General features: G+C 43.9%; 1 protein-coding gene across 18 annotated transcripts in view; it reads left to right on the plus strand.

Annotated features, from left to right (window-relative positions):
- Positions 1-13,590, plus strand: part of APC (APC regulator of Wnt signaling pathway) — a 351,744-nt gene that overhangs the window by 217,980 nt on the left and 120,174 nt on the right. For 6 of the 18 annotated variants that reach the window (XM_086323301.1, XM_086323308.1, XM_086323311.1 and 3 more), the window contains exon 1: positions 2,213-2,591. The exons of 2 other annotated variants lie outside the window; for them this stretch is intronic. Coding sequence is in view for 8 of the 16 variants with exons in the window: in XM_086323307.1 (XP_086179433.1) it covers positions 2,427-2,591 (165 nt within the window). In the remaining 8 variants the exon portion in view is untranslated. Of the gene's footprint in view, positions 1-2,212; positions 2,592-2,901; positions 3,127-13,590 lie in introns of those variants that run through there. 10 more of the 18 variants (XM_086323307.1, XM_086323313.1, XM_086323322.1 and 7 more) reach the window with 3 other exon arrangements.

Below are 13,590 nucleotides of genomic sequence, written 5' to 3' on the forward strand. Positions count from 1 at the left end.
AATGGCAGTGGCTGAAATGGCTAATAAAAGCCTGCGAATGACACAGAATCAAATCACCAAATAAACCCATCTCAAAATCCAGTTTCTCTAGAAGGGAAGGGCATGAACTTTATGGTTGGCACCGTCTCTTAATGTAGGACCTTGGGCAAGTGACTTAATCTCTCTCGTTTGCTATGTATAAAACTAAGGATAACTACCTAGCAAGGCTGTAGTGAGAATTAAGTATCTAGCTGAATGCAGGACACATATAATAGGTACTTCACTAAATTGAAGACTTCCACTCCCAGTCCTGCAAATATATGCAAAATACAATCTTTGCCCACTACCCCGTCACCTCCTCTTCATCTCATTCTCTTCCTCTCTCTCTCTTTTGCCAAAGTTCTTATTTATAATCTAGCAAAGGGTATATAAACAGGAAATGACTTGCATTTATGTTTAAAAACCAGTGTAAAACAATGTAGTATACCACTGACTACTTGCTGCTGCTGCTGCTAAGTCACTTCAGTCGTGTCCAACTCTATGCGACCCCAAAGACGGCAGCCCACCAGGCTCCCCTGTCCCTGGCATTCTCCAGGCAAAAACACTGGAGTGGGTTGCCATTTCCTTCTCCAATGCATGAAAGTGAAAAGTGAAAGTGAAGTCGCTCAGCCATGTCCGACCCCCAGCGACCCCATGGACTGCAGCCTACTAGGCTCCCCCGTCCATGGGACTCTCCAGGCAAGAGTACTGGAGTGGGGTGCCATTGCCTTAAGTGCTGACAAACTGGACATTCCTAAAAACAGCACACATATTGAGTGATCACTCATGCCAGGCATGGTGCTAGGCATGGAGTAAGTTAAACATCTTCCCTCCCTGGTGGAATTCAGTTTAGTGAACTGAATGGTGAAGAAGCAATGAATAGATAATTGAGAAATATGTTCAGTGCCCTAAAAGAAATGATCAGGTGCAATGTGGAGACTAATGCAAGGGCAGGTGGGATATTTAGTTTAGGAAGGATGGCCTTTCTGAGGGGACATTTAAACTGAAACCTGAAAGATGAGAAGCTAGATGTGTAAAGAACAAGAGCAAGTGTCTTCAAGAAAGTGGAATCAGCATGTGCAATGAGGCAGTCAGGAGCTAGAAGTGTTTGAGGAGTAGTTCTGGCAGTGTCAACAAGATAGAGGGGCCACCATGAAGTAAAAATCCAGCTCTTAACATGGGCTCAATGCCCTACCTAAATTGCCCCTGTTCCCCCTGCCCCAACCTCATATCCTCCCCAGGCAACCATATCACCTATCCTTTCTGTCCTTTATGCGGTGTGATGGACAGGGAGGCCTGGCGTGCTGCGATTCATGGGGTCGCAAAGAGTCGGACACGACTGAGCGACTGAACTGAACTGACCTGAACTCATTCCCACCTCAAGAATGAGAGGTTTGCTGCGTTTGCTGTTCTTCTGTCGAGAACACTCTGCCCAGATGATTCTCATGACTTCTGGCCCCTGTGGTCAGTCAGGCCTCAGATCAAGTGTCATCTCTGGAGAGAGATCGCTAAGTACCACCCCTCACCCAACATTAACTTCTGGTGGTTTTTTTTCTCTTCCCATCCCTCATCACTATCAAACGTTATTTTGTTGATTTCTAAAAGTTCTTTTTGTTTGTTTTATACTCTCCCCTAAAATATAAGTCCCATGAGTTTATTTTCCTTATCGCTATAACCAGAATCATATCTAGAATATAAAGGAAACTCAAATATTACTTGTTGAATTTATGTTGAATGAAATAAAGCTTAAAGAGGTAACGCAAGATGTTAGAACTGGCCCAGTTGTGTGAGCGAGGACTTCCTGGAAGAGGTGTTTTCAGTTAAAATTGGAGGGGCAAAAGAGCGAAGGTGGCGCGCAGGTAAAAAGAACTGTGGAAATCACTCGTTCATTCCCGTCCTTTTTCACTAGCTTAGGAACACCTTTAGCGCTGGAGCCGCGTTTTACTAATCTTTCCCCAGCGCCTGTCCCGGGACCTGGCATACAGATAGGTTTTTACACAATGACTGGCTGTGGGGTGCGCAGATGGGTCTATTAACTCGGCTGCAGTACAGTTTGAGACTGGCCCACTAAGCCTGGCAGCACCGGTGCAAGAGAGCAGACGGCGGTGCCGAAGCCGGCCTTGGCAGCGCGCCTGCGCGTTACGATTCCCTCGCGGCGCGGCTCGGGGAGCCGGCAGCCTCGGCGCGCGCCTGCGCAGTGCGGTCTTCCCGCCTCCGACAAGATGGCGGCGGCTGAGTAGCGCGGGGGCGGGGTGTGGCCGCCGGAAGCCCGGCCGCTGCCGGGGGGAGCCGCGGGCGAAGGCCCGGGCGCAGCGGGCCGAGGCGGGATGCTGTTCCCAGGGAGCGCCGTTGGCCACCGGTGAGGAAGGTCAAGCACAGAGCTGCCTTCCCGAGCCTGAGCGACCCCTATGTACACACCCCTCTGCTCGAGTGCGGTCGCCGCTTTGCCTGCTTCGGTACCGCCCTGTGCTGTCCGGTCCCGGAGCTCCGGCGGCGGCAGGGGCTGTGTCCGGCAGGAGAGGAAGCGCCCGGGCTGCGTCCGTGCTTCTGTCCGCGGGGCGAGCGTCTGGCAGGTGGGTGAAGATGCAGGCTTCGGTGTCTCCTCTTTGGGCAAAGCTTTCTCGGCTTTGCCACGCCGTGGCTCAGAGCCTGGTGGTGCTCAGCCGGACTCTGCCGCTCCCTTGTCTCCACGTCCCGCCCCCTCTCCGCGCCCCGCTCCAGGCCTCGGCTGGCCCCTGGCTTTGCATGCCCTCCATTCGCACCCAGGGGCTGGGGGTCGCGGCGCCGGCCGCCCTCCGCAACCTTTCCTGGCTCCTGCTGAAGCGTCAACCCTTGCAAGCGGTCTCTCCTTTGCGTTAGGTGGGTGGGTCGTCTGCCTGTTTTAGTCACCTCCCCATCTTCCTGGTTTCGACCTTCTTGCTTCCTTGAGAAGTCTTTTAACTGTCTGGAAAGCTTACCCTGGCTTATAGACTTACAAAGAAAAGCTTGCTATCCACGCCAGTGGATTTTGTTCATCTTGTTGGGGGAATCCAGGCCCCAGGAGACTGGGATGGTTTTGGGAATTTGACCATCGAACTCCTGCAAAGTTGAGGAATGGTGCCAGTGACGGCAAGTGATTCTTCATCTAAATTAATCCTTTTCTGACTACAGCAAGTCTTAGGTCTCTAAACTTTGGTGGGGGGGCGGGGGGACATATGTATACTAGATCCAGGGAAAGAATTGAGAAGTGGTCCTGTTTTAAAAGAAGGCTTTATGAAGGTAAGAAATGTAATAGCCCAAGAAGGGATCAGTGATTTTAGTGATTATTTTATTCACTGTTAGCCTAAATTGTCCACTGAAGCTTCAAAATCTTGTGTTGTCCGAGCCCTTTGTTTTATTTGGAAAGGACTAAAATGGAGAAAACGCTTTTTAAACTTGAAACTTATCAAATTTCTTGGATTCTCAATTGTTATTAGTACTACTTGACGATCCTTATTGTACTTGATATTTTCTGCAAAATTTAGGTTGTGCCAGTGTCATTTCTTCTTTAATTACTAGGGCAAGAGTAGTCAGAATTAATGGTGTAAAAAGCGCAAAGTTAAGGAGGGATGTAGTAGTGGAGGAAGTTGCCATGTCTGATTTTTCCCATTTTTTCCTATAATTGGATAATGTGTCAAGAGCAGCAGAATGGCAAAACATGAGATTATGAATATAAATGATAGCTTGTCCATTGAGATTGCAGTAGGTGGACCTTTTAAAATTAAATTGAGTGATATCCTTTTTTTGAAGCCATCCTAGGTGCTCTCCAGAGTTACTAAAGCACAAACCGTTGTTGCCTTATTGGAATTCTGTGCTAAAAATCTTTAACAGGTGGGTTACAATTGGCCTGACAGATTTAACTTCTCGTTCTACCTCCTGACACACATCTGCCTTAACCTTTATTGTAGACTTTTGTCCTCTTGATGAATTTCTTAAATTTGGAGATAGAATTGTTCATTTTAAAAGGAGAGGAGATATTTTAAATGTTTGATTCCTGTACGGGCAAACTCACTCACTTGTTTGTTGCTGTGCTGAGTCGCTTCAGTCATGTCCGTCTCTTTGCGACCCTGTGGACAGCCAGACTCCTCTGTCCATGGGAATTCTTCAGGCAAGAGTGTTGGAGTGGGTTGCCATTTCCTCCTCCAGAGGGTATTCCCGACCCAGGGGCTGGGCCGCACCTCTCAAGTCTCCTGCACTGGCAGGTGTGTTCTTTACCACTAGGGCCACCGGGGAAGGCTCTTGGTTTCCTGCACCCAAGGACTGCGTGTCTTTAGAGGTGATTGTCTCTCAGTTCTGTGCTTTTAGCTGAAAGGATAGTGCTGAGCCCTAATCAGTAGCTCATTGCCTGAGGCATTGTGTCAAGACCTGTCTGACCACAAACAATCCACTCTTCCACACTTACGGAACCTGTTTTCTCTCTCTCTCTTCCCCTCTTCTTTAGGAGCCCTGCCATCTTTGTGTCTCAATTCATTCAATTCATTAGCCTACTGCTCTTTGCATTTGCCTCCCCTTGTCACCAGGGTCCCATGGTCGTCAGTTTTTACCAGCCTGTCGTTGATACCTTAGAATACTTAACTTTATGTCAGTTTATCTTTTTAGTGCCCAATTCTGAACAGGCCTCATCACTTTTTGATCCGTGAAGGATACAGGAGACAGTTGTGTGAGGATTTTGGTTTGTTTTCATACCAATTAGTGTTCTGTTATCTTCCAAATCTTTAATGTCGGTTGTGTTTTTGTTTTTTGGTTTTTTTTGTCTTCATGAAAGTTTTTATAGCAAGTAACTTTATCTTTTCCTTTCCTGAGAAAAATCTCAAACATCGGAGGTATAATCGTTTCTATCCTGATATCATTTCTTTACTTACCCTTTTCTGAAAAGAAGGAATTCTCCTTCCTTTTCTTCAAGAGCAACCTTCTCCAGATGTGTCCATGATACCCCTCTCTATCTTTCTTTCTCAGTAATTATCCATTAACACTCCTTTTTAAGTCTCGTTCTCTCTAGCCTACATACACGCTTAAATATATCTTTGCCAGAGCTGCCAAACACAGTGCTGTGTGCCGTGCAACTCACAGAAGCCAGTCTGAATTTTGAGCCTGCTGTGCCACTGTATTTTTATTCTTTAATCCTAGGAGCCTGGTATAGTTGTTCAGTTGCTCAGTGGGGTCCAGCTGTTTTCAACCCCATGGACTGCAGCATGGCAGACTCCTCTGTCCTCCATTATCTCCCGGGGTTTGCTCAAATTTATGTTCGTTGAGTCGGTGACACTACCTAGCCATCTCATCCTCTGTCACCTCCTTCTCCTTTTGTCTTCAGTCTTTCCTAGCATCAGGGTCTTTTCCAGTGAGTTGGCTTTTCGCATCAAGTGGCCAAAGTATTGGAGCTTCAGCTTCAGCATCAATCCTTCCAATGAATATTCAGGGTTGATTTGCTTTAGGATTGGTTGATCTCCTTGCAGTCCCGGGACTCTTAAGAGCCTTCTCCAGCACGACAATTCTCAATTCTTTGACACTCAGTCTTCTTTATAGTCCAACTCTTATCCGTCTGTGACTACTAGAAAGACCATAGCTTTGACTATATGCACCTTTGTCAGCAAAGTGATGTCTCTCCTTTTTAGTATGCTGCTGAGGTTTGTCATAGAATTTCTTCCAAGGAGCAAGCATCTTTTAATTCCATGGCTGCAGTCACCATCCACAGTGATTTTGGAACTCAAGAATATAAAATCTATCACTGCCTCCAGTTTTTTCCCTTCTATTTGCCATGAAGAGATGGGACCAGATGCCATGATCTTAGTTTCTTGTATGTTGAGTTTCAAGCTAACTTTTTCATGCTCTTCTTTAACCCTTATCAAGAGGCTCTTTAGTTCCTCTTCACTTTCTGCCCTTAGAGTGAAGGCAGATGATACCCTTATGGTATCATCTTCATATCTGAGTTTGTTGATATTTCTTCTATCAATCTTGATTCCAGCTTGTGCTTCCTCCAGCCCAGCGTTTCTCATGATGTACTCTGTATATAAGTTAAATAAGTAGGGTGACAATATACAGCTTTATTGTACTCTTTCCCAGTTTGCAACCAGTCAGTTGTTCAATGTCCGGTTCTAACTGTTGCTTCTTGACCTGCATATGGGTTTCTCAGGAGGCAGGTAAAATGGTCTGGTACTGCTATTTCTTTAAGAATTTTCCACAGTTTGTTATGATCCACACATTCAAAGGCTTTTGCACAATCAGTGAAGCAGAAGCAGACGTTTTTCTGAAATTCTGTTGCTTTCTCTATGATCCAACAAATGTTGGCAGTTTGCTCCCTGGTTCCTCTGCCTTTTGAAAACCTAGCTTGTACATCTGAAAGTTCTAGGTTCACATTCTTTTGAAGCCTACCTTTAAGGATTTTGAGCGTAAGCTTGTTAGCATGTGAAATGAGTACAGTTGTATGGTAGTTTGAACATTTCTTTGACATTACCTTTCTTTGGGATTGGAATGAAAGCTGTGACCTTTTCCAGTCTTGTAGCCACTACTGAATTTTCCAAATTTGTTGACATATTGAGTGCAGCACTTTAACAGCATCATCTTTTAGAATTTTAAATAGCTCAACTGGAATTCCATCACCTCCACTAGCTTTGTTGGTAGTAATGTTTCCTAAGGCCCCTTGATTTCACACTCCAGGATGTCTGGCTCTAGGTGAGTGACCACACCAACTGGTGTACTGTTCTGTGTATTTGTGCCACCTCTTCTTAATATCTTCTCCTTCTATTAGGTGCTTACCATTTCTGTCCTTTATGGTGCCCATTCTTGCATGAAATGTTCCCTTGATGTCTCCAGTTTTCTTGAAGAGATCGCTAGTCTTTGCCATTGTGTTGGTTTCCTCTATTTCTTTGCATTGTTCGTTTAAGAAGGACTTCTTATCTCTCGTTGTTATTCTCTGGATCCCTGCATTCAGTTGAGTATATCTTTCGCTTTCTCCGTTGCCTTTCCCTTCTCTCCTTTCCTCAGCTCTTTGTAAAGTCTCCTTAGACAATCACTTTACCTTCTTGCATTTCTTTTTCTTCGGAGTACTGTGGTCACTGCCTCCTATACAATGTTATGAACCTCTTTACGGTGATGAACTTTGTATATAAACTCATATACAAACATATGAACCGCTTTCAATAAACTCATATACAAATATATGAACCTCTTTCAGTGTTATGAATCCGGTAGACACTTTCTCTACCAGATCTCATCTCTTAAATCCATTTGTCACCTCCACTGTATAATCATAAGGGATTTAATTTAGGTCATATCTAAATGACCTAGTTGTTTTCCCTATATTCTTCACTTTAGACTTGAATTTTGCTATTAGGAGCTCATGATCTGAGCCACAGTCAGCTCCAGGTCTTGTTTTTGCTGACTGTGTGGAGCTTTTCCATCTTCAGCTGCAAAGAACATAATCAATCTGATTTTGGTATTGACCATCTGGTGATATCCATGTGTATAGTTGTCTCTTGGTTGTTGGAAAAGGGTCTTTGCTATGACCAGCATGTTCTTTTGACAAAACTCCATTAGCCTTTGCCCTGCTTTTGCACTCCAAGGCAAAACTTGCCTGTTATTCTGGGTGTCTCTTGACTTCCTACTTTGTATTCCAATCCCCTGTGATGGAAAGGACATCTTTTTTTGGTGTTTGTTCTAGAAGGTGTAGTTCGAGAACTACAGCAGTTCTGCTTCATAGAACTGTTCAACTTCAGCTTCTTTGGCATTAGTGGTTGGGGCATAGACTTAAGATAACTGTAATATTGAACAGTTTGCCTTGGAAACGAACTGAGATTTTTTTTTTTTCTTTTTTTTTTTTTGAGATTGCACCCAAGTACTGCATTTAGAACTCTTGTTGACTATAAGGACTGCTGCTAAGTCACTTCAGTCATGTCCAACTCTGTGCAACCCCATAGACGGCAGCCCACCAGGCTCCCCCGTCCCTGGGATTCTCCAGGCAAGAACACTGGAGTGGATTGCCCTTTTCTTCTCCAGTGCGTGAAAGTGAAAAGTGAAAGTGAAGTCGATCAGTCGTGTCCTACCCTCAGTGATCCAGTGGACTGTAGCCTGCGAGGCTCCTCCGTTCATGGGATTTTCCAGGCAAGAGTACTGGAGTGGGGTACTCCCTTTCTCCTAAGGGATTCTAGCCCACAGTAGTAGATATAATGGTCATCTGAATTACATTCACCCATTCCCATCCATATTAGTTCAATGATTCGTAAGATGTTCATTCTTGCCATCTGCTTCACCACATCCAATTTGCCTTGATTCATGGACCTAAGGTTCCAGGTTCTTATGCAATATTGCTCTTTACCGCGTCAGACTTTAACCATCAGCCACATCCGCACAACTGAGCGTCATAGCCGCTTTGGTCCAGCCACTGCATTCTTTCTGGAACTAGTAACGACTGCCCTCCACTCTTGCCCAGGAGCATGTTGGACACCTTTTGATGGTGGTGCTCATCTTCCGGTGTCATGTTTTTTTTTGCCTCACACTGTTTGTGGGGTTCTTGCGGCAGGAATACTGGAGTGGTGTGCCGTCTCCTCCTCCCGTGGACTGCGTTTTGTCAGAACTCTTCACTGTGACCCGTCTGTCTTGGGTGGCCCTGCACAACATGGCTGATAGCTTCATTGAGTTACACAAGCCCCTTTACTGCAACAAGGCTATGATCCATGACGGGATATAGTAGGAAGAACGTTTACTTTTAAGCTTCAAAGATCTGATTTTAAAGTCTACTGAAACCCATTACTGTCTGTGTGGTTGTGGCAAGTTACTGCTCAGGCTGTATTCTTTATCTGTAAAGTAGAATGGTATACGAGGAGGGCGTGGCAACCCAATGCAGTATTCTTGTTGGAGAATCACCATGGACAGAGGAGCTTGGTGGACTATAGTCCATGGCATCACAAAGAGTCGGACAAGACTGAGCGACTCAGCACAACACAGAATGTTATACTTACCTCACAGAGTTGTAATCAACGGAGTTTAACACGCGTTACATGTCTTTCCAAGGGTTTGGTCCATTATGGAGTTCTTAAAAGTATACATTATTCTTTCCTTTGCACTCTGACTTCTTTTACCATTGCAGCACTGAAATTGCTTTTTAAAAAGTCATCTTGACAATCTAATTACCAAATCTAATGGCCTTATCTCAATCATCCTTGGTTTTCTTAGGCCACTTTTGAAATATACTCTATAGGAATGAAATGATCTGATTTCTTGTTTCTTAGCTTTATAGTTCCTGATTCTCTTATGTCTCTGAAAGTTTCTTTAAATTTCCTGCAGTGTCTTGATTTCGCTCTTCCCCCTAAACATAGCCATTTCCTGTATCAGTTAGGATGCAAATAGGATTTAAAAACAGAAGTGTATTAGCTCAGGTAATTGGCAAGTGCATAGGTAGGATTAGTTTAAAGGGTGGTTTATTCATAAACTTAGCTTTGTTTAGTCCTTTAGTCCTCAGTCCTTAGTCAGGACTGAGGTTCTGTTTTTCCGTTTTCCTCTAAACTTTGTCCTCCCATTTGGGTTTCATGCTCAGACTGGCTTCCCTTCTAGATTAAATCCAAGTGCTTTCCGTCTTTCTCTGTAGTGTGATGACCTTTGCGCTCAGGTTTATCCTTTCATAGTTGCATGTTTCTCTTTCTGCTCCAGGCAGCACATTCTGACACAACCACCAAAGACAGGAGGAAGTTTGCCCTCTCATCTCTTGATGAAACCTTTCACAGAAAGCCTGTATCAGATTTCATTTTGGCCTTATTCATTTCAGTCACTCAGACGTGTCCAGCTCTTTGCGACCCCATGAATCACAGCACGCCAGGCCTCCCTGTCCATCACCAGCTCCCGGAGTTCACTCAAACTCATGTCCATCGAGTCAGTGATGCCATCCAGCCATCTCATCCTCTGTCGTCCCCTTCTCCTCCTGCCCCCAATCCCTCCCAGCATCAGGGTCTTTTCCAGTGAGTCAACTCTTCGCATGAAGTGGCCAAAGTACTGGAGTTTCAGCTTTAGCATCCATTCCTTCCAAAGAACACCCAGGACTGATCTCCTTTAGAATGGACTGGTTGGATCTCCTTGCAGTCCAAGGGACTCTCAAGAGTCTTCTCCAACACCACAGTTCAAAAACATCAATTCTTTGGTGCTCAGCTTTCTTCACAGTCCAACTCTCGCATCCATACATGACCACTGGAAAAACCATAGCCTTGACTAGATGGACCTTTGTTGGCTAAGTAATGTCTCTGCTTTTCAATATGCTATCTAGGTTGGTCATAACTTTTCTTCCAAAGAGGAAGCGTCTTTTAATTTCATGGCTGCAGTCACCATCTGCAGTGATTTTGGAGCCCCCCAAAATAAAGTCTGACACTGTTTCCATTGTTTCCCCATCTAGTTCCCATGAAGTGATGGATGGGACCAGATGCCATGATCTTAGTTTTCTGAATGTTGAGCTTTAAGCCCACTTTTTCACTCTCCTCTTTCACTTTCATCAAGAGGCTTTTGAGTTCCTCTTCACTTTCTGCCATAAGGGTGGTGTCATCTGCGTATCTGAAGTTATTGATATTTTTCCCAGCAATCTTGATTCCAGCTTGTGCTTCTTCCAGCCCAGTGTTTCTCATGATGTACTCTGCATAGAAGTTAAATAAGCAAGGTGACAATATACAGCCTTGACGTACTCCTTTTCCTATTTGGAACCAGTCTGTTGTTCCATGTCCAGTTCTAACTGTTGCTTCCTGACCTGCATGTAGGTTTCTCAAGAGGCTATTACTTATGCCCTAGTTGCAAGGGGACTGGAAAAACCAATGTCTGGCATTTCAGTCTAGGAAGAAATTAGATGAATGGCTACAGGGAAGGTAACCAACATTGTCAGTGACATATACTGATAGTATTGTGTAGAGAAGTAAGCTTAAATGAATGAGAATTTTCAGACAGTAGTAGCAGACTTAAAGCACTGCTTATCTCAAAAGCTGATATAAGCTATACTTAGGACTGAATCAGTCATTTAGATAGTCATGAATGACTAATTAAAATTGGATTATTATATAAAATTTGTATATTTGAGTGTTATATTCCACTTCTTTTAAGGTGGTTGTTAAGTGCATTTACGCATGCACTGTGAGAAATGGATATATGTAGCAATATTAGGGAATAGATTTGTGGTTCTTGGAGATGAGAGGTATTTAGAAATCTAAGGATTTGGTTTTTTTGGTTGTCACAGTGATTGTGAGGTCCGGTCCAGTTACTGGTAGAGATGAGATATACCAAGTGTCCTGTGATGTTTGCCCACAGAACAAGAATTGTCCCTTCCAAAATACCAATAGAGCCCCTATACACTGAAATAACAAATGCTTTGGGTTTTGAAAGAATTCATGGAGATTCATCTGTATACTTACATTGCAAGTGACAGAAAACCAAATTCAGACGGCCCACACAGTAAAGGGCATGATTAGATCTTGTCCTTGAACGTCAGCTAGGGCTTCGTCCAGTCTGAGACCATCAAGGACTTGGCTTTGTTTCTGTGGTTTGTTCTGCTCTGTCATTCCTCTTGTTTTGGTTTCATTCTCAAGCTGGCTTATCTCATGGTAGCAAATTACTGTAGCACTTTCAAAGTCAATACTCTCATTTTGTATGTAAAGTAAAATGAAGTATATCTTTTGTTATTTGATTTTGCAAGTATTTGTTGAATGTCATCACTGTTGAAACTTCCCTGAGCACCTACCCCTAAAAGTTGATTACTTCCTCTGTTATGTTACAACTTTACAAAACTCTATTACATGCCATATTCTATGGTTATTATGTTTATATGTCTCATGCATTAATTTGTCTTAATTGTCTATGTATTCTTAATGTGTAGAATACTCTCTGACTTAGTGGTACACAGTAACCATTTATGGATGAGTGAGACAGGAAGGAAGGATATGGGAAGGGGCGGAGAAGGAAATGGCAACCCACTCCAGTGTTCTTGCCTGGAGAATCCCAGGGACGAGGGAGCCTGGTGGGCTGCCGTCTCTGGGGTCGCAGAGAGTCGGACACGACTGAAGCGACTTAGCAGCAGCAGCAGCAGCAGCAGCAGCAGAGAAACATAGGAAGTCCCCATTCCTTCCTGTTACTGAACCCTGAATTATGAACGTTGTACTCCTACCACCAAAGTATGTGTATAATGCTCTTGTGATTGAGAATGGATTCATTTGAAAGCTTTACTGAATTCTAGTAGTGTTCCATCATTATTTTCTCAGCAAAACTAAAACCAGTTACCATTTTTTGTTCTTTCAACAAGTATTTTTGAAAGCCTGCTGTTGGCACATAATGTAACAACAATGGTAAACAAGATAGAGCTATGCTTTCTCGGAGCTTAAATATCAGTGAGGGACATAGACACTATTCATGTGTGCACACTCAGTCTCACACACACACGTCAGGAAGCTAATAGGTTTTGAAGCAGAATAAGATAGATTCAGGGGATTAAAAAGTAACAGGATAGTATAATACTTCAGGTAGTTTGGTGAGAAAAGGCTTTTTGAGAAGCCCTTTTCTGAGTGAAGTGGATTAAGGCCTGGAACTATCTGGAAGAAACTGTTCGGGTAGAGGAAGCAGCAGCTTCTGACGTGGAAGTGTCCTTGGCATGTTGGAAGAACAGCATGTGGGAGGCCGTGGCTGAAGCAGAGTGAGAGAAAGGAGGGTGTGGCAGGAGAGGTGGCGGGACAGGTCAGGGGGCAGGGGTGGGGAGGGGAGACCAAGGAGAGTCCTGGAGGTCATTTAGAGACTTGATTTTATTATGAGGTGGAAACCACTGAAGGGTGTGAAGCATGGGAATATCCAGGTTTGACTTGATTTTTAGAGGATTACTCTGGCCCTGTTTGGAAAATTGATTTGTATCGAGGTAAGAATGCAAGTAGGAAAATCAGTTAGGAAACTTACAGTAATCTAGGTTGGAAATGTCGTGCTTGGGCAAGGTGGTAGTGGTGGAGGACCAAAGAAGTGATCGGATTTGTGATCTATTTAGAAGGTGAAGTAATGACAGTTTATTGATGGAATTGATGTGGGGTGTGAGGAAAATAGAAATAAAGGATGGCTCTGAGTTGTTTGATGTGAGCAACTGGGTGAAAGGTGGTATATGTTACTAGATAGAAACTGCGGGGCAAGGGGTACTGGTTAGCGGGAAGCAGGTTTGGAGGATTAAATCAGATTTGTTGTGGATGTGACTTTGTTTGAAATGCCTATCAGACACTCAACTGGAGACGTTGAGTATACACACAAACACACACACACACAGGTATATATATATTAGCTAGGAGTTTAAGAGAGAGATAGAGCTAGAGATAAATGTCGGAAATTATCAAACACCTAGATGGTGTTTCAGTCCATGGGACCAGATGAAATCACCTGAGGAGTGAGAATAGAATTCATGAAACACTTTGATGTTGAAAATGGCTTCCTATATCGAAGATTGGGAGCTTCTGTTTGGGACAATAATAGCATTCCGAGTATGGAGAAGATAGTGAGTAACCCTTGGAGAAAGAAGTGCAACTTGACCTGGACTTCAAAAGGATACAAAGAATAGAAAAGACTTTT

This window comes from Bos grunniens, chromosome 10, assembly GCF_055505025.1.
Source record: "Bos grunniens cultivar Pamir isolate PY7600 chromosome 10, Bosgru_T2T1.0, whole genome shotgun sequence".
Classification (NCBI taxonomy): domain Eukaryota; kingdom Metazoa; phylum Chordata; class Mammalia; order Artiodactyla; family Bovidae; genus Bos; species Bos grunniens.